The sequence below is a fragment of the Gobio gobio genome (assembly GCF_949357685.1).
Source record: "Gobio gobio genome assembly, chromosome: 5".
In the NCBI taxonomy this organism is placed as follows: domain Eukaryota; kingdom Metazoa; phylum Chordata; class Actinopteri; order Cypriniformes; family Gobionidae; genus Gobio; species Gobio gobio.
The window spans coordinates 15,021,441-15,043,665 of NC_137101.1; the positions used below are offsets into that span (position 1 = coordinate 15,021,441).

General features: G+C 39.4%; 1 protein-coding gene across 11 annotated transcripts in view; it reads right to left on the reverse strand.

Annotated features, from left to right (window-relative positions):
* The window catches only part of grip1 (glutamate receptor interacting protein 1), a gene marked incomplete at its 5' end in the record, with an annotated part of 312,615 nt that overhangs the window by 51,213 nt on the left and 239,177 nt on the right, over positions 1-22,225 (reverse strand). For 8 of the 11 annotated variants that reach the window (XM_079816501.1, XM_079816499.1, XM_079816500.1 and 5 more), the window contains 4 exons: positions 9,513-9,662; positions 15,630-15,776; positions 19,823-19,992; positions 21,069-21,216. In XM_079816501.1, coding sequence (XP_079672627.1) covers positions 9,513-9,662; positions 15,630-15,776; positions 19,823-19,992; positions 21,069-21,216 — 615 coding nt within the window. The remainder of the gene's footprint in view (positions 1-9,512; positions 9,663-15,629; positions 15,777-19,822; positions 19,993-21,068; positions 21,217-22,225) is intronic. The other 3 variants (XM_079816494.1, XM_079816502.1, XM_079816493.1) reach the window with 1 other exon arrangement.

A 22,225-nucleotide genomic window follows, 5' to 3' on the forward strand; every position in this document is an offset into this window, starting at 1 on the left:
CCCATTTGTCATTTCAGGTCTCAGAAGGGTGCTCGTGAGCGCCCCCTTTGAGGTCGATATGCGCCCTAGATGCGCACTTCTGCTGAACCCGCACTGGTGTGAGCTACGCAGTGGACTTCTTCTCAGCAGTCAAAGCGGCATTACGTCGTGAAAGTGCGGACTCAGAGGAAGACCGTGAGTGTTTAGGGTGCCATTTGGGACAGGGCCTACCTCATTCTGGAATGAATCATCCGTTTGAATGAATCGTTTGGATGAATGACTCACTCATTAAGACGGTCACCTGCTGCCACCTACTGGTGGCTTAGTTTAATCTTTCCAACATTTCTTATTTGTATATTCAAACATATTTAAAACAATCTCATAACATTATTTTAATGCAGTTGTAATTTTTTTTGTTTAAATTATTTAATTTGATTGGTAACAGCCCTAAAATGTCTTGTTCTGATTTAATTTCTAGATCAAATGAAAAAAATAAAATGAAAGCTGAAGCATAGCCTATTTTTAATAACATAATGGAAAAAATGCCCTTTATAAAAGGTAAAAATATCACAAATATGCAGATTTAAAAATGTCAAAGCTGATTGAACACTGGTGAGAATATTGCTTCAAAATAAATAATATTTACAATACAAAAAAAATTCTGGACAGGCAAATTCTGTACTCGAACAAGTGTGTGACAGATTTACTTGTCCGAAGGATAAGCATGTGAACCGGCTTAATGTTGAGCCGTGTATTATAGTATTTATTAATATTTAGAATTTGCTTTTATTTTATTTCATTTTAAATTTTTTATTTAGCTTGAATTTTATTAATTTTTTGGTAATTTTAGGAAGTAAAGTTATTTTATTTCAGCTCATTTTCATTTTCACAGTTTTCATTGAAGCATTTTAATCTAATAATTATATTTTATTTCAGCTTTATTTCGAAAACAGTTTTTACTAGTTTTAGTTAACGACAACAATACTGTTACTGCTAAGCTTTCATCTCACAAATAAACAGCCAATATAAAAATTTGACATTATTAAATAAAATAAATTAAAAACTATTATAAAAAATAAAAGCTTAAAAAAGCATTATAATTACATAAAACGCATACCATTATAACATACAGTATGAAAAATGACATTTGCTAGTGTTTTTAAAAATTAACTTAAGTATTAGGTAACAGTAAAGACAAGAATAAATGAGCATAAACAATTAAATATCTATATGAAAACGTATGTGAACCCTTGCAGAATCTGTGAAAATGTGAATTTTAATAAAATAAGAGAGATTATACAAAATGCATGTTATATTATTTAGTTCTGTCCTGTAGTGTTGTCAAAAGTACAGACTGCAATACCAATTCGGTACTGATATTTTAAAGGTCCTGTTCTTCGTGATCCCATTTTTCAAACTTTAGTTAGTGTGTAATGTTGCTGTTAGAGCATAAATAATACCTGTAAAATTATAAAGCTCAAAGTTCAATGCCAAGCGATATATTTTATTTAACAGAAGTTCCCTTTCAAAGCCTACAGCGAACGGCCGGTCTGGACTACATCCTGGTACATCCTGCTTTAATTACGTCAGTAGAACAGTTTGTTGACTAACCTCCGCCCACAAGAATACGCGAAAAAGGGGGCGTGGTCTTGTTGCTCCCTCGTGGAGAAGAGGAAGTGTTGCGTTCGGTTTGGTTCGGTTGCGTTTGTCGCCATGTCGTTCAGACGCTGTTATTTTCATCCCGGAGTCAAATCACCTTTGTTTGGCCTTCAGGGGCTGTAGTTTGAGCGCGTTCATCTCCCCGTTATGGTAAGAGGCGTGACCTTTCCGGGCAACGTGCACTAAGCTGCTGTCGAATCACAACACGGGAACCGCTGGCACAATCAGAACTCGTTACGTATTTCTGAAGGAGGGACTTCATAGAACGAGGAAATTCTCAGGCCGTTTTGAGGACAGTGAAAACAGCGGTATACAGATAAGTAAATTGTGTGAAAAATACTGTGTTTTTTTACACATGAAACATGAACACATGTTATATTGCACACTGTAAACACAATCAAAGCTTCAAAAAAACACATGAAAAACGGGACCTTTAATATTTGATCATTGTAGCCAATCACAGACACATCCGATGAGCGCATGAGCACAATGGCCAGTCAGGGGTGTTTACGATTCCAGCTCAACAGCGCTCAAAGCGTCACATTTGAAACATTTCAGTGGTGAATTGGTATCGCGGTCGGTACTTTTGATAGCACTACTGTCCTGAATAAGATATTTTACATAAAATATGTTTACAAATAGCAACTGATAATGATAAACTAAACTAAACTTCACAAGTTTAAATCTAGTCTATGTCTATTAGACACGCAAACAAGTCTGCGAAAACAGATAGGCACTGTTGTTTTCACAGCGTTGATTGAGAGACTTTAAACCAGCTTACCGAAAAGCAGACAGGCACATAAGCATAACCAATGTGATTTATACACTGCGCTGCGCCCCATTTACAATTGTCTATATCAATAAAGTCTCAAGGGATACATCTCAATCGCAAAGCCACAGATTCGAAAAATAACCATTTTTTCCCCCCATGTTTATTGACAACAACTTTTGGAGGTCTTATTTCACTCAGGCTTTCAAAGAGAAGTGAAAATACATTCTGACACGCGCGTACCCTTCACACCCTTGACTGACCAGGCTTGAACTGTCATCTCAAGCACCAGGGAGCACAGACGGTAGTCAGGAGGGTTCTTTCCCCATAGACACACACAGAAATCTGCCTCCGGGTTATCGACCTGGCTCGCCGCATTCTTAAAGAGCCTGTTATACTCTCCAGATCGCTCTAGTGTGACTTTAGAGTGAGTCTATCCGAGATTGATGACCCTGCTCACGGGCTAGATTTACCGCACCAGACACCTTTATTGTTTTAAATGCGGTGACCTTTCCTTTTTTTATTGGGAGTGAGGGATGAGAGCGGGAGGTTAAGGTGACGCAGATGAGGATAGGACGCCTTTTGGATGCTGAAACGCTTTTAGGGACGGGTCTGCAGTGAACATCGATTAACGTTCGTTTGGGACTCCTTCTGTCTGAAGCACTGAAAGTGATTCTGACTGGTCTTTTCGCGAATGGCTCAGGGGCCGCAGACAGTGAATTGACCCGACAGGGCTATGTACGCTTTAGTCTTGCTTCGTGAGGGGATTCGGTTAAGTGGTGTCTTCGGTTTGTGGTTGACTTCAAAGGCTCTGACAGACAAGGAAGCACCTGAGGGGTCATCGTCTGCACATCTCAAAGAATCGCCAGCCAACTGACTCTCTAGCTTGTTCGCTTCCTCCTCTTGCTTCCTGCAAGAAGTCTTAATTTCTGCTTCCCACGGACCAATGACTCAGCTTTAACTTGAAATTCTTAGAATGAGTCAGAAGGGTTCTGAAACATCTTTTTTTTTTCAGCAGAGAACAGAAATTAGAAAATGTACCTTTGATCCCAAGGCCCTATCAAAATGTCCATAGGATAAGGGTCATTTTGACCCCATTTACGATTTGGGATAATGACACAAACATGTTATTTTTTGTTGAACCATATGAAATGAACTTTAAAAAGTACATGAAGGTGAGTAAATAATAACTAATGTAACTTTGGGTTAATTATGTTATGTAAATACGGGTTAAGTGTATAAGACCTGTGCCTTGCTGAAGATACCAGGAGCCTTCATGTCCTCAACACTGTCCTTTAATGTAATTATATTTCCCTCTAGCAGAACATATTAACTGACAACTGCATGGAAATCATAAACGGGGACTGTAGGCATTAGACAACAATTAAATTATGCTAATATTCTCCTGGTGAGAAGACACGGTGCTAGTTCGGTCACAGTACATTAAATGCAGACTGGTTTGTTCCGGACCACAGAAACACAGAGGGGAAGGTTAAAATTAGCATGACACCGCCTCCAACAGGGGTAAAAAAGATTTAGAAAAGACATCAGTGAAAGCTTTTTACAGTTACCCTAGCAGGGGACAACAGACTCAATGTGTCCGTTTACGGTGCGCATGGACAAGACAGATTTCACCTCACATTCACTGCTTCATTGGCTCTGCGTTTGATCTGACAGTAGACACTTTGCACAAATAGGGAACAAATTCAAAAACCTTTTATTTTTTGTCCCTATAATGCTTTACAAAAACAGGACACTAAACTGGGCTTGTATAAAGTGCATTTGAAAATGGCTCGGCCTTCTGTGTTCTCGCTCAGTGTGAGGAGATGGTTTGGCATCACATTCAGACGTGTCATTGCTGTCTGATGGGTGACTTTGCAGCATGTATCTCCCTCCCTCCATTGCTCCAGTTGCTCCCTCTCTCTCTCTCTCTTTCAGAAGTGTCTGTGAGCTTTATTCTGTCCCTGTGAGCCAGTGACAGTAAAGGCCTCAGGAGGGACTTTTAACAAACCAATGCTACTTTGTATGCTAGAAGACGTCACTCATGCAAAGGCTGGAAGAGCTGAATCAGCGGTACTGCATGCAGTGGAACTGTCCTCGCTCATTTTCCTTTGCGCTATAGGCTGTCAGAACATATCTTGGGCAATTGGGCTCCTTGAAATGACTGCCACGGCCTCTGTGCAGAGCTCTACGGACAGTGAAATCATGGTGCTATGCAAATTGGGCTCATTTGGAGCATCAATGAAGTTAATCAAGCTTTAATTAAGCTTTCAATTTGGGCCAGCGAGGCAATGAACAATTTGCTGCCCCTCTGAGCTTCACAGCTGTGGGTTGAAACAAGGTGATTGCTGATAAGCTGCTAAAATTCATTAGCATTTTTTGGGCAATTATCAATTTATTTGTTATACAAATTCAAGCATTTCAGCAAGTAGTATTTATTCATATTTTTGATTGAGTTTTTTTATTTATATTTCCTAGTTTTTTATCGATTTTTTCATCTAATATGTATTTATTATTGTATTTCAGATTTATTTCAATTAGCGAAAAGAGTAATAGTTATTAATAGTTTTACTTTTCATTTCTCAGTAACAACACTGCTCAGACGTTTTCAGTACGGAAAACTTCTCAGTTCAGTGCTCAGCTTTTTTCTGTGACACAGAGAGCCGAGCCGTGTCGCGTCTCTGACAATGCGTGCGCGCCCTGAAGGCAGACCTCTTTCACTTGCGTCTTCACAAAGCTTTGTCATTTGTATGTGTTTTAAGGCCTGCCAGTTTGAACATTAAAGCGATTTTAGACCATCAGATGTGTAATATCTTGAACTAATGCCTGATATATTGTGACAAACGAACACTCAGACAGAAGCTTGCACATCACGTGAAGATCGCGCGCAGAAACGCAGTGTCAACGCTGTCCTGTGACTAAAGTAAAGTCTCTAAAGAAGCTTAGAAACTCAACCGTTATAGGCATGTATTTTAATACCATTGAAGTAAGTACAAACCACAGCTTCATAATGAATAGAGACAGTATAAGTAATTCACACACACCATCACTCTTCATTAATGCATTCAAATAAATGTAATGTAGGCCTACTGTGTTAATTTATCTGTATCTGATGTACAACAAACAGAAATCTGCCCCATATATATATATATATATATATATATATATTATATATACATATATAATAACTGCTGAAAGTGAACCGTTTCCTTCAAGTATTTTAAAATCACAAAGAAATGCACTTTTTCATTAGAAAAAAAAATTCCATCTTTAATAGTAGAAAATATTTACAGTAAAAACCTTATCAAGAACTTACTCAAAAACCTAATGAGGGCCAAAAATGAAAAGCAAAAAAAAAAAAAAAAAGAAGCGAAATAATCGTTCATTAATCGTAATCAAGGCAAAATGTTCAATAAATCAAGGTTTTTATTTTTGGTCAAATCGTTACAGCCCTAGCACAGAGTAATTTTATTTTACGATAATGATATATATCACAATATAGTTATTTTTGCCTTAAATTAGGTTTTTATGACATACATTTTTTATGATGCCACTGAAATTTTATAATTCATATATTTCAATATCATTTAAAACACTAATACCCGCCTAAAAAAAAGCATTAGCATTAATAACAACAGCAGGTAAATTTGAATGCTTTCACTTTAAGACCGACTGCATGGATCCAATAAACTTGTGCGTTTTCTTTTTTAACTGTTCCCTTAAGACATAAATTACTCTGTTTACTTGCAAATACATGGTCACTTTGACACATAGGTATGTGTATTTAACCATTCAAGCCCAATCAGTCTCACAGAGAGCGTGAAAATATAGTGAAATGAGTTGTCTTTTGCATACTGCGCTTCAATGGCTTAAAATCACTTGTTTTTAAACCACAATGATTAAAAACACATGCAAACAATAAGATTTCCTGACCACACAGCACAGCAATGTCACATGAGCGTAACCGCGATAGACACGATAGTCCAAAATGTCAACCGGATGACAAATTTCTACCAGTTAATTGTGTCTACCGGTATATTGCCCACCCCTAGCACAGCTAAAACAAAAACTACTTAAACCTGACCTACCAGTCTGGCCAAGCTGGTGTACAGTTATAGTTTCCCAACCTGACCAGCTGAAAAAAGACCCCTCTAAAATTAGCAGACCAGTCTGACTATGAGACTAACTAAGACCAGCAAACCAGCTTAGGCCGGATTAAGATGTTTTTAAGCAGTGTATCAACTGTATTTGTGGGATGAATCAGTATGTCACTGCATTTTCCTTTTTAGCTATGAATATTGTCCATTATGAAATAATATACTCTGGTGCGCTCCATTGATTAAGCATGTTTCATGTTCCTCAGTAAAATAAAAGCAGAGGAAAGACTCAGTACAACTATTACAGATCCATTATGGAATCATTTTTCTAAACAAACGGCTTCTGTGAGGGGCCATGCACATGCTCATGGCAGTAAAACTGAAAATAAATTTGTGTAATAGATGAGATGCTCCGTTTCTGTGCGCCAGGTATATTAGCCAAACACAAGCGGCAGGCGATGCGGTAGGAGAAACTATTAAAAGTGATGTTCAGAACAAGTGCAGCTAAGTAAATTAAACACTTCAAAGTTAGATAAAAATGGACAGTTAAAAATGTTTTTTTTTTCGCCATTTTAAAATGCCATCTCATATTCCAGTTTAATGAGACAACTACGCAAACCATTTGTAAGGGGATTTCGTGTCTATGGCGCAGAACATCAAGACAATGCGAAATGTCAACTTGTAGCACAGCTGATGATTGCATGATTTCAGGGCAGAACAACCTTTTTGTCCAAACCATGGAAGAAGGGTATGATTGTTTCTTAACATGTTTCCAAAGCACAACTACCTGTAATGCAAGGCATTAAAGGGATAATTCACCAAATATTTTTAATTCTGTCATCATTTTACTCACCCTCAAGAGTTTCTTTCTTCTGCTGAACACAAAATAATTGATTTTGAAGAATGTCAGTAACCAAACAGTTGACAGGGCCCATTGACTTCAGGGCCCATCAACTGTTTGGTTACCCATATTCTTCAAACTATCCCTTTAACAGTGTTTTTGAAACCTGCTTGGAAACCATCATTATTATTGCAATTCCATTTGGTGCTACCAGTGTTATTTTAGCATTATTTCTACACCATCATAGTATTAATTATATATTTTCAGTTATATATACAGTATATAGCGTTATTTTTTTCAACTTTAGTAATTTTAGTACTTATTTCAGTTTATTGACGAAGCAACATTTAACATTTTTGTTGTTGAATCGTAATTAGTTTTCGTTAACAACAACAACACTTGGTGCCACATTGGACTGAATCTGAAAAGCATGACCTCATCCTGCATCTCAATTATCAATTTCACAGCCACGTTCTCTACAGCAGTTTTCCAAACCTCACTTCCTCTAACACTTACAGTAAAGAACCGAGCAGCTACAAATGCAGCGAAAAACAGAAACTCACAAAACAAGTCAGCTATACTGAAAGTTCAGGTCAGCGTCATGAGCAGCTGATTAACCATTTTCCAGTCCCAGCGTTTGTTTATTGGTCTTGTTGACAAAGCCCGCAGATAACACTCCGCACGGTATGAAAGCGTGGTCGGGTAATTATCTGCGGCAGAGGCGGCGACGCTGCTCAGTTGAAGGATATGAAATATCTTTCAGGATCTAATTACTGGGTAGCCAGAGGTGTAATTTCCCTCTTTCGCTTGGCGGCTTCAGATATGGGAAGAGAATGCCGAATGTGTTCACTTCAGGTAAGTTCTATCACACTCGCGGATCTTATTCAGATTCAAAGCCCAGTCATGAGGGAGAAGGGCAAGAAGGATGGGAAGCATGTGCAAGTCGTCCGAATGTACAGATAAAGACAGACTATCATAGCGAAGACAGGAAGAATAATAGACGTATGGCCCTTCTTCAATACCAAGCAACCTCGTTGCATTTATGTTGGTAGTTTTATTGCCTTCAGTGGCTTGACCAAGCTTCTCTTTTCGCACACTTGCATGCGCTTAGCATAATGAGGCATTTATAAGGGTTCATTTCTGAATTACTGTAGGCAGTATATTCAACCTCCTGACTTATGTTTCGCACAAGGAATGGCAAAGGCAGCTATAAAAATTCGAAACCTAATATCAAAGTCAAGACAAGTCCCCGGCCAGAGCCTGCATGGAGGTGCTGATAGATTAGAGAAGTTTTACAGGAAATCAATAACCAAGCCTTTTTCTGTTTACTTCAGCCATTCTGATAAAAACGAAAGGTTTCACAGAATGAATCAAAGTGGAACTGGGCAAGGACCACCGGTAAATCTGTTGTTTCACGCACGTTTTTATCCTCTCCACATCGAATTATTCAATGTACTCTACAGAGCCAGAAGGTTGTTGCTTTGCACTTTGAGTACATTTTAACATAGCACACAATTAAAAATATTACTTTCAAAAACCGTGTCTAAAGACTCAAGGTTCCATTCAGTTGCGCTTCATGAAGCTGTTTGAAAAGAATGCATTTTTCTGCACAAGTAGGCTTTCAAGCCTCAAAAAGGATGCATAAGCAACATAGAAGCATAGCAGAAGAGGTCCATACAATGCACTGAGTCTGACACAGATCAAATTCAAGTAGCCATTCACTGGAAAAAAGTTGCTTTGAGTCAGACTTCTTTTTGAATAAATTGTTGATCCAGGTTCATAAAACCAAATGATTCACTTCCAAATTGATTCGGCTCTTGAGTGATTCAGTTGCAACAATTAACAGGTCACTGGAGGTGAAGATTATCAGTGAATAATGACTTGAATCAACTCAATCTGTTCTCCACAGATGCTTCTGAATATAGTGAACCATCGTCTGCACCACTTTTATGGTGGTTTTGCATTCCGTTTGAAGCTTAAGGACTTCTTTTGTGCTCCACAGAAGAAAGCAAGTCATACAGTACGCGTTTGGAATGAAAGAATTTTCATTTTAGGGTGAACTATCCCTTTAATAATAATAATGAGGCCTCATGCTGAATTGTACAAAATGGTTTGTTTCTTGATCAATAAAAACATGGAAAATTCAACACGAGTGCATCAAACGTACTTGAGCTCTTGTAGTCTTTCTTCTTCAGTTTGCGTCTCATCATGGTGCCGCGGGGACTTGTGGGATACATGGTGCGTGGCAGCGTGTTCATGTTGAGTGAGCTCAGACTGTAGGCACTCATGGAGGTGGGAGAGAAGGATGAACCCAGAGCTGTGTGGGAAAGGAGAGGAATGTTTTAGCAAAACTCATTTCATGACTCATTTCAAAACCTCAAATATTTAGTATATAATGTTCAGTTTAGCTTAGTAGAATAGATATTTTTTTTCTACAAATGACAGACAAATGACAGTATCATTATAACAATTTGAGAATTTCAGAATGTCTAAAGCTGCGTCCGGAATCGAATACTTCTCTACTATATAATATGCGAAAAACAGTACGCCAACAGAGGAGTATGTCTGAATTCATAGAAAAACAGTAGGCGAAAAGTCCCCGGATGACCGGTTTCTGACACTTTTATCCCATAAAGCCACAGGAGAGGATTTATGAATGGAGGTAAAGAGACGCTGGTAGGTAACAACAACATGGCGAATATAGTGTGTCCGGATTACATTCATACTACACTCATTCATACTATATATAACATACTTTTTTTAACGGCTGCAAAGTTCGTTCCAATTCAAATGTAGTACCTACTCACATTTCGGACGCAGCTTAAGTATTTGGTTTATCTTTCTTCTGCTTTAAAGACCTCCACAAGTTAATCTTGATGTTTAAACTTGACTTTAGCTTCAATGGAAGAGCATGTGACTGTCTGTACAAAGATGTCGATGTCATCAATTTACTTATTAGTGACATAGAAATAGTGCAGAATCTGTCATTTATCCTATTCATTTTGGGTTTTGAATCCCATCTTTTCAACTGAACGTTTGAATCCCAACATTTTCTAACAACAGTCTAACAACAGGGGCTGGAAATGAGAGCCACACTTTGTCACCATTCGAGGAAATGCACAAAACAACCCATTAAAGTGCAGCACACTGCCCTCGCATTTGACATTGTGTGAACAGTGGTAAGTCTTCATCAAAGCACATATCTAAAAATACTCCCCAATGCCCAAAAGCCACTTCTTATCACAGAGCAATGTCTTAAGAACTGGATCACAATTCATACTGATCAGATAGAGAGCTTCAAAGTCTTTTTTTTTTTAGCACACACAAAAAAATCCCAACTGGCAGAACATTACTACTACTACAAAAAAATATGTTTTATTTGGCTGAGACACTGAGATGCTGGAAACATGGCAGGATTAGAGCAGATTACAGTTTTATTTTTGCATTGCTGTTTGTCTACATGGAAAGACACTGCTTTCTATCTTTTTACAAACCACTAAACCATCTACAGCCACAATGAGGCCTTCTGTAGGATGAACTCTTCCTAATGCAAACATTAAAGAGTTAATGTCCAGCAAATGCTGGCTAATTTGTCTTGAGGGAAAAAGAAAACAGCGGCTTAAGTAATACAACCCACGGGGGAGTTTGCTTTCACCCATATCAAGGACACATCTTTCAAAGAATGAAAAAGCCTTTGAACTCCCAGAACCGGGGGGTATATAATCCAGGAATAAAAAAAGAGACTGTGACTAGAAAGAATTGATGGAATGACAGTAAATTATATGTGAAGCCACCAGCATTGAAGTGCCCACAGCATCTTTATGACCCTCCTGAATGGAGAATGTGAATCATAACGGTAAAGGTTGGGAAGGTGCCACAAGAGATTTTAGTCTTGTTGCAAACTTTCAAATTCAATCATATATGTGTTATAAGTGGCAAAGAGTTAAATCTCTGGAGGTTGGCAGTTTGCTGTACCATTGGTACCATAGGGTTTTCAAACTGAAGACTGAACTAAAGTTCAGTTTAGGGATCCACAAAATTATTTTTGGGATTGTCAAAATAAACGTAATATATAGATATAGATACATATACATCGATCAGGTGAAATGAATAACACTGATTATCTCTTCATCATGGCCCCTGATAGTGGGTGGGATATATTAGGCAGCAAGTGAACATTTTGTCCTCAAAGTTGATGTGTTAGAAGCAGGAAACTTGGGCAAGTGTAAGGATTTGAGCGAGTTTGACGAGGGACAAATTGTGATGGCTAGACGACTGGGTCAGAGCATCTCCAAAACTGCAGCTCTTGTGGGCTGTTCCCGGTCTGCAGTGGTCAGTATCTATCAAAAGTGGTCCAAGGAAGGAACAGTGGTGAACCGGCGACAGGGTCATGGCTTATTGATGCATGTGGGAAGCGAAGGCTGGCCCGTGTGTTCCGATCAAACAGACAAACTACTGTAGCTCAAATTGCTCAAGAAGTTAATGCTGGTTCTGATAGAAAGGTGTCAGAATGCACATCAGTGCGTCACAGTTTGTTGCGTATGGGGCTGCAAAGCCGCAGACCAATCAGGGTGCTCATGCTGACCCCTGTCCACTGCCGAAAGCAGAACTGGACCACTGGTCTGATGAATCACGTCTTCTTTTACATCACATGGATGCCCGGGTGCATGTACATTGCTTACCTGGGTAACACATGGCACCAGGATGCACTATGGGAAGAAGGCAAGCCGGCGGAGGCAGTGTGATGCTTTGAGCAATGTTCTGCTGGGAAACCTTGGGTCCTGCCATCCATTTGGACGTTACTTTGACACGTACCACCAACCTAAGCATTGTGGCAGACCATGACCACCCTTTCATGGAAACGGTATTCCCTGGTGGCTGTGGCCTCTTTCAGCAGGATAATGTGCCCTGACACAAAGCAAAAATGGTTCAGGAATGGTTTGAGGAGCACGAGTTTGAGGTGTTGAATTGGCCTCCAAGTTCCCCAGATCTCAATCCAATCGAGCATCTGTGGGATGTACTGAACAAACAAGTACGATTAATGGAGGCTCCACCTCGCAACGTACAGGACTTAAAGGAACACTCCACATGACTAGCCTCCTGTAACAGTGCCATTAGCTCGATCTAATGTAACGTTAGTGACACTATTACATGAATAGGGTGGTCACTACTGTATTGCAGTTGTTCCTGTGCTCCATGTATCCCCTGTAATGTTAGTATTGTGTTGTCATGAACGCGCTCTGACTGTCACGGTAACAAATGAGCGGTGCTACAGGTAATTCAGCGTCTTGTCTATCAGCTTCCAAAGTTTGTAACTCCTTGTCTGTGTATTCTGGCTCAAAACGATATGGTTCTGGATTTTGGTTTGACACAAAGGAAAAATCCTCTGACAATTCCTCAAAGTCAGCCATGTAACAGTCACGTTCGCTACTATCTTCCTAGTCACGTTGGTTTTGTTGACAGACGTAACAGCGGGGCTTCTCCGGTCCTGCGTGCAAATCACTCCGCCCTCCGCAGAAGTAGAGCAGTGCTGCGCCTTCTGAGAATATAGTCCGCAGTGTGTATACGTTTATAATATGGCTGTGTCTCATGTAACCTTGTTATTTGTACACGCTGTGACTATACACATCACAACATGAAAATAGGAAAATGTTGGTGTTATTTTGTCACCAGTACGCTAGCTGGAGCCATATACCTCCAGTCTTTGTGCTAAGCTAGGCTAACGGTGGGTGCGTCAGACAGAGTTATGGGATGTACGGAGATGAGAATGGTATGTATGGACTTATGTAACTCTGGGGGATACAGTGTATAAGCTAAAGTCCCAAAAAAGTGGAGTGTTCCTTTAAAGGATCTGCTGCTAACATATTGGTGCCAGATACCACAGCACACCTTCAGGGGTCTAATGGAGTCCGTACATCGATGGGTCAGGGCTGTTTTGGCAGCAAAAGGAGGACCAACACAATATTAGGAATCGGTGTATACATACATATATATATATATATATATATTATGCATTTATTTATGATATATTTATTTATTAAATTACAATTAAATTAGATTAACTTAAATCATCAGGCTAATCAATTTAAACGGTAGGAAATAGAAATAAAATCATGCATAATAAATAAAAATAGAAATATGAAAATGTTAAATATAAAATAAAAAATAATAATAAAAATGAAATTGAGTAAAAACCAAATATTTTTTAAAGAGTTTATACATCTAACATTAATGTAATGTTTTGTGTAGAAAACTTGTCTTTAAAGTATGACAAAATAATATAATTATATTTCTCGCACAGTATAAATGGCTCTTTACAAATGAAATTATATGGCTGCCATTATATTTTAAGAAGGGACATTTTCATCATATTTTTCATCAAAATGTTCCCTAGGTTGCATTGTCACTGCTCATTTTCATACAGTTAAACTTGGTCGTACTCGTATCATCAATGGTCTCAGTCAATCATGTCACCTCTAAACGCCAACTATCACTGAAAATGAACAACTTCCACTTGCTTTAGTGATGCAAATCGCTAGTACAGGGCAAGTAGAGGTCATCTCTAACAGTCTCATAGTGCCCTTGAAATGCATAGCGTGCCAGCAAAAGAGATCGATAGAGCCCTGATGGCTGGAATTTATAGTAATGAGTCCGTATAATCAAATCAGACTCGCTGAAAAGGCTTCTGAAAGAGGAAAAGCATGACCTAAAAACACAAATGAGGAGTGCTTTTGTAACAAGTGACAATCTCCCCATCTTATCAACCAATTAGAGTGCATATCTAGGGCTTCAGGATGTCAGTTATCATTGACTACATGTCCCTGAATGTATTTGAGACTATAAAGTCCACCCATGACCGCATAGGGCGAAACGATCAGGTCACATTGCTAGAATGTCAATATTGCGTTATCGCTTCCTTAACAAGGATTATGTTCCATATCCCCCGAAGAATGGCAACACAAATGAGTCCTGTGCATTCACTGTGGATCTTCTGCACAACAAAAACCACACAAGTCTCCCTGAATGGCTCAGTGCTCTTCTGGCTTTGTACGGCAAGTCTGAGCTTTGCAGTAATGTGCTCTCGCCTCTGGTAGAATAGAGCTCAGCTACGCCCACAGATGGAGAATAAAGGCCAGATATAATACGGAGGAAGAGAGCAGTAAAGAGAGAGAAAAACAGTATTTAGCCTCAGCATAGTTTGGAGACAAGGAAACAGCCGGGGAACAAATTAGTTCTGCTCTGTTTTCCAAATAGATCAAATAAAACACTCTAAAAAAGACAAAAACAGAAACAGTCTTATCAAATAAAGCGCTATAGAGAAATTCGAACAAATCCATTCTTGTATTTGCATATCACATTTATGTGCAGCGTGACCTGGCAATGGCAAGGCTGTGGGTTCGATTCTCAAAGAATGCATGATTTAAACAGATTGTATAAAATATAAATACAGTCTGTATATACACTCTAAAAAAAAAGTCTCGTAATCATAAGGGAACCTTTTTTAGTGCTATATAGCACCAATTTTGGTGCTTCAGTGGTTCTTCAGAGGTGCTATATAGCACCTTAGTCAAAGAACCGGTGAAGAACCTCTGAAGAACCGGTGAAGAACCTCTGAAGAACCGCTGAAGAATCACTGAAGCACCAAAAATGGTGCTATATAGCACTAAAAAAGGTTCCCCTATGATTACGAGCCAAGAACTATTTTTGGTGCCATATAGAACCTTTTTTTTTTAGAGTGTATACTGTCACTGTGACAGATATTTGTTTGACAGTCAATCATAATTTAAGATTACTTTAAATCTTGCATCTTCAGCAACACTGTAAAAAGTGATCAACTGACAACTTTAAAAAGTGAGGAAACCCGTTGCCTTAAAATTATTAAATAAACTTCATCGGTAATTGATAAACAGTTATGTGAACTTGACAATTCCACATAACTTATTTTGTTTAAATTACGCATGACGTTTATTTACTTCATGTAACAGTTAAGTCAACTGATCACTTTTACAGTGAATCCAATTGGCTGTCGCTGCTCATTTGCATAATTTTGAACTCCACCCAACTTGATTATGGCATCGATTAGCCAAATCTCTTATATGATATACGAGATGTAAATCTCTTTTTAAATAAATGACACCTTGAGTTTTTATTAAACAATAAAATTGAAAAGCAATTTGGAAATATAAGTTATAAAGTCAAAACCCATAAAATAAGGGAATAAGTATGTTACTGATGAGAGACAAGGAGGATACAAGAGGATGAAGGATAAGGGAAGGAACATTACGGGGGTTGTTTGGAGAGGTTTTCTGCTTGGTCTGGCTGCGGGACTGGTCGGGGTGGTAGGTGTTATAGTGTTGATAGGGAAGGAAGTTGCTGTTGTTGTTGGTTCCGGATTCCCAGGGCAATGGCCGGTTACTCCTCTGCACCTTGACTGACCACACGGAGAGGAAAGAGAGAATGGGAGGACGTGAGCAGGAAAAGCATACAACACCACATGAATGCCAATGTGTAACAGATACTAGAAAAAAACATAAACAAAAGTTCCCTCAAACTGCTTGACCCTGGAATAAAACCACCATTGTTAAAAATGACAAATTAAATTAATAAAATAAAATATTATAAATTGTGGTTAATTATACCTTTAAGAAATGTTCTAGGTTGAAGCAACCAATGTCACAAATTCTGTCCTCACCAAAAATGCACCTGCAAGCTCCCTAGCAATATCTTCTGAGACTTTCGGTTATACATAGACGACGAGCAGACTTGCGCTTTTTTTATATCTACAGTAGCAGGAACAAAGAAACAAAACAAAAAAACAAGCATTGCCATAGCAAGGTCTGAAATATCCAATAGCTAGTGCCCCCCTCGAAGCGGCCTCCCAGGAATACACAACTACGGACAACTGCATTGATCATTTTCTATTTTGGCTCCTTTCTGTTTTCACAGTTAATTTTAGCAGCATGTTAGCTGTGCTTTCAAACACACAAGCACACAGCCTGGAAAGAGAGATTACAAAAGCAGTCTCAGAGAGAGAAGAGAGAGGCAAACTGGAGGGCAGTGGCTGCACAGGGGATTAGACAAAAAAAAAGAGAGACTCGGTGAGAGGTGGAGGAGGAGTGTGTTTTTGTGCAAGGCAGGAGACCAGGGATCCATCATCATGATAGTATCAAACAGCAGCACAGAGTTGAAAGACAGTGAAGAATCCATTGAGACCGAAGGTAATCAGGCCTGGACAGATGAGAGCTATTACTTCTGCAATTATGTGTGTGTGTGTGTGTGTGGGAAATAAAGAGAGAGATTGTTCATGAATCATAGAGAGGAAGGTGCAAATGAAAATATGATGCGTGTGTATTTGCAGGCGTCAACAATGTAGTATCTCTATACCAAGGGTGTCAACAAATTAATATAATCAAGATGCATTATCATGATTCATTTTACGTAGAACGTTTTAGTTATAATAGAAAATATTTTTTTTTTATTTAAATGTTGTAAATAAATGTATAATATAATATATAATTGTGAAGTGAACACAATATAGCATAGTTTCTCTATACCAGGGCTGTCATCAAAAATATTGTATGAGTACTGTATGTTATACTGTCATAAATTGTACTACAACAAACTAAATACACATCGTAACCAAGCATCAGAAACAATATGGGCCGGAGGGATATTATTTATGTTTTCATCAGTAGATTCAGATGTTTTTCTGTGGCACACAGACACTGCCGCCCATGGGAAGCCCACCAAACTGAAGTTGTGAATGCATGAGTATGCGGTGACAAGGCAGAAAGTGTATGTGTGATGCATACGTGCGTTGCGGTGTCGGCCAGCTGTCTGGTGTTGTGACGTTTCTGGCATTAGCCAGCTGTCTGGAATTTCACAGCGGCTGGCATTTAGATCTGTGTTAGTATAGAATGCTTCACTGCACTAAATCTGCTCAAGCTGAGGAAATAGAGTACACGTCTGTGCGAGCTGTGTAGTGGACGTGCGGCTGCATAATAATGCGAGAAGCCTGACAGTAGACGTGTGCGGCTCTTCACAGGATTCAGGAGTGAGCTTCGTCCAGTGAATGTGTTTGGATGGTGCTCTAAACTCAATTTCCTTCTCTTAAGAGCCAATCAAGACGCCTCCTACCAGCTGACCCATGGGTCACTTCATTGTTTTCTAGAGCCGGGCCTCTGAAAACCCTTACGACAGCAAGCAAGAAGCATTAGTATGCTGTGCAGGTCCACTGTTATTTATGTTCTCTGGGCCTAGGCTTTCATTCATATTCTTATTAAGTTCATAGCTTAAAGGTCGTACAGCCACTGACCTTGTGGACGTTCTGCAAAATCATTCTAATTCTTCAATAGGGTTTTTTTTTTCACTTAGTGAAGCATGTCAGCAGGGCATATAGGATGCTTTCTAAGACTCTGTCCTCTTTTTTATGGTTTGAGTCAAGCAGACCAGCAGCAAAGGCAGACTAATAAGCTAAATAGTGTTTCTTTTAAGTGTGCCACCACAATTCTAATATGTTGTGAGTGGTTCCCAGGGCGTTGCTATGTGGAACCTGAGATGGATTTAGCCTGTTACTATGCGGTAGCTAGGATGTTCCTGAATTGTATCCCAGTTTATACCAGAATGTTGCTACTATGTGGTTGCTTAAGTGTTCTGTATCATGTTACTGTGCGGTTCATAGAATGTTGTTGGTGGTTGCCTGGGCATTTCTATGGTATTCTAGGTGGTTGCTAGGGCGTTGCTATGCAGCTGCTCAGGAGGTTTAAGCATGCTACTGTGCAGTTGCTAGGGTGTTCTGGTTTTTGCAAGAATGTTGCTACTATGTGGTTGCTTAAGAGTTCTGTAGCATGTTACTCTGCGGTTGATAGAATGTTGTTGGTGGTTGCCTGGGCATTTCTATGGTATTCTAGGTGGTTGCTAGGGCGTTGCTATGCAGCTGCTCAGGTGGTTTTAGCATGCTACTGTGCAGTTGCTAGGGTGTTTTGGTTTTAGCTAGAATGATGCTACTATGCGGTTGCTTAAGAGTCCTGTAGCATGTTACAGTGCGGTTCATAGAATGTTGTTGGTGGTTGCCTGGGCATTTCTATGGTATTCTAGGTGGTTGCTAGGGCGTTGCTATGCAGCTGCTCAGGTGGTTTTAGCATGTTACTGTGCAGTTGCTAGGGTGTTCTGTTTTTTTCCAGAATGTTGCTACTATGTGGTTGCTTAAGTGTTATGTATCATGTTACTCTGCATTTGCTATGGTGTTCTGGGTGGCTGCTTGGTCATTCCTATGCAGTTGTTATGATGTCCTGAATGGTTTGCCAGGGTGTTGCTATGTGGTTGCTATGATATACTGAGAGTTTTTAGCAAGTTGCTGTGGGGTTGCTAGGGTGTTTCAGGTGCTCCCCAGGACATTGCTATGTAGTTGCAAAGGTATGCTGAGGGTGCTTTTAAAAAAAAATCACATTTCTATATGGTTGCTAGAGTGTTTTGCCTGTTTGCCAGAGTGTTCTGATGGTTTTGTAGCATGTTATTGTTTGGTTGGTTGCCAACTAGCCCAAGTCAAAAGTCTCAATTCTGGTCTTTAAATATGACTCTGGTCTGGTCATTCTTACCTGGCTCTGCTCTAGTGTGGCCTTCTACATCTTTGTGGTATAAATCTAACCCTATCAGGAAGTACAGCAGCATTCAAGCCTTTGTATTTGGTGTTGAACGTTAGCATCCTGCTCCTGATAAGACGTGACAGGGCACGCATTAGATGATGATGCATTCTCTGGGAGAATCATCCTTGCTCTAAACTTTTGATGTCAACTCTTGTTATCATACCATTTGGTGGCACACAGCTTAATAAACCCTGTCAGGTGATAAGAATGAGCTTTGGAACACGTAACCCCTGACAACCTGACACACAAGGCAAGATTCGATATATCTGCAGGAAAGATGCTTAAATATCATTAAGATAACCATCATGTGGGAAGGACACAGCTGGCCTTGCTCTGCAGTCAAATGCTGCATTCAGACAACATATTGTATCTAGGAACTACAGGGTTGATATCAAAGACATGCAAGAATTATGTTAGGCATCAATTATGCATATGGCATCACTTTCAATATCGATTAACTCGTTAAGGCCATGTCTCCACTCTCAGAGAACTGAGATTTGAAGAGCTACTCTAAGATGCATGATGTACAACAGTTTCCATTAATAAACGTGATCAAAAATAAAATGCTGAGTGAGCAAAACTCAGAATAAATGTGTATTAATCCACCACATTTATCAACCTGCATCACTTTAGTGGTCATACACACAAGAAAAAGTCCTAATGGGGTGTTTGAAGGTGTAAAAAGAGCCGGATTGGTTTAAAATGAAGCAGGGGTGCAGTGAATTGCCAATATCCTTACAATACAATACAAAATATCTCAATTTAAATGAATGGATTTGAAGCGTTCTCTGTTGTAAAGCTCAAAGTGAGTGTGTGTGTGTGTGTCTCTTACCATGTTCAGGGCCCTTGAGAGCCAGCCTTGTCTGGTGATGAGGCAAAATCTCCATTTTGACGTGTTCTGAAGCGCTAGCTAGCAGCTGGGTGGCTTCGGCCAGTGTGCAATACTCCATACTTGTGCCGTCCACCGACAAAATGTGATCACCTGCATGCAGTGCACCACACCTGCAAAGGCAATTAGATCACTTCCTGTTCTGCCAGTCCTAAACATTCACTGAATTGCACTTATCCAGACATAATTTCAAACCATTGTTTAAAACAAATTCTTCTCAATACTGCAAATATCATGACTTTCTTTCAGCAGTCCAACACCAAAGTAGTTTCAGTAGTTTGAACACCAAATTTGATGCAGACTTTTAGTATTTTGGTAACACTTTACAATAAGGTTGTATTAGTTAACATTAACTAACCATGAACAACACCTCTGTTCAGCATTAGTTCATCTTTGTTAATGTTAGTTAATAAAAATACAGCTGTTCATGGTTTGTTCATGTTAGTTCACATTGCATTAACTAATGTTAACAAGATTTTAATAATTTGTAAATGTTGAAATTAACATTAACAAAGATAAATAAATGCTTTATAAGTGCAGTTCTTTATTAGTTAATGTTAACCAATGCAGTTAACTAATGAACCTTATTGTAAAGTGTTACCGTATTTTTAATTAACAATAATATTATATAATTTAATTAAATATAATTTTCACATTTTATATATTTATATAATATATAATTCATATATTACCAGCCAATTTAGAACAAATGTTGTTTCATTAGAACTACTTTTCTGCAGTAGAAATGCTCACAGTAGTTCCAGATCGGGCACCTAAACTGGCACCCTGTCGATGGAAAACGGGTATAAGGCGTATTAATAATTCCCACCCAATGTTTCTCCCAAGAGCAAACTCTTGAATCATCTTCAAAGCGCTAATCTGCTCTGATGGAAAGGTTTTCACTTGCTCAGCACTCCACCACCCTTATTATTGTTCCGGGCCTTTCTGCTGGCATGAAGGCTAGATGAGTTATTGAATTTCTATAATTAGTTGCTAAGCTTTATGCATTTCAAACTTTGAAATTTTCACAAGCAGGCATCAGGTTTCTGCAGCATACATTTCTCTCCTCTTTATGCATTGATCTGGCTCACAGAACAATGGAAACGTGATGAGCAATGATGCTTCATTCATAAGGAACCGAAGCGGTCGTCTTCCTCTGTGTTGGGGAAGTGATTGCGGCTGTAATTACCTATCAGCGATGCTGGCTGGTTTGACCTTGTCGATGATGATGACCTGCTTATTGCAGTACATGGAGGTAGAGAGAGCCAGACCTAAACTGGAGCCCATCGACTTGGCCACCTCCACCAACAGCGGGCCTGAAGCTGTGGCTACAGAATCTGTAAAGTAGGAGAAAGATTCAGAAAATGTAGTATAAAGAGGCTTTTAATCTCGTAACGTTATGACTTTATTCTTGAAAAGCTTTTTTTGATGGCATTAAAACACCATAATACTAAATTTAGCAGTGCGTATGAATACACGTTTTCTCTGCTACGACACCTGTGTTAACTTGATGAATTGACGGACTTCATGCATCACTTTTACACCAGCGGTAACAGCTTGATGAAATATTTTGCTTCTAATGCAATGAAATTACATACATTTGTAAGTGTGGCTTAAGTGCCCAAATACATGGGAGAAAAAAACATTGCGAATCATGGTTATAGACCCACACACACATGTACACACACCTCATTAATGTGAATGAGGGCGAGCGGCTGCGGTTGGACCTGTTAAAGTGTAATAGAGGTAATTCAACATCTCAGTTTAGTAATGGGCTGCACTAAAGACCTGATTACACCATACATCTTCAGAGCGTGGAGGAAACCACCATGCGTAAACATGTGTCACACGGCCGCCGCTCTTCCAGCCTGTTTCCAACATGTGCTGATTTCACTTGACGCCCATTACAAAGAGAAATAGCTCCTGCTGTTGGTGTGTGGAGCGGACAGAAGGAGCAGCCGGTCTTTAGTTAGAGCGGGCGTACAGCTGTCGGCTGTCAGGTGTGTCAACTTCCTCCCTGCATCCGCGGTAAACACACTTGCTGCCATCGCAAAATGCCAACGTTCTGGGGAAACTCCTGCGCTAGTCTGACAGACGCTGCTTTGGTCTGTAAAGGAGCTCTATAAAGACTCAAACATGTGGTGACATGTTTAAAATGTTAAACAGCGTTGTGGAAGCTCGGGATGGGAACAAGTACCCAAGGAACATTGTACATTTACGTTTATGCATTTAGCAGATGTTTTTATCCAAATAGGCAACTAGATTAGGAAGCAAGAAGAAGAAGTTTTAGACCGGTTTGAGTTTTAGACCATTGGAGATAGGACAAAGAGTAAAGTGAGTTATTGC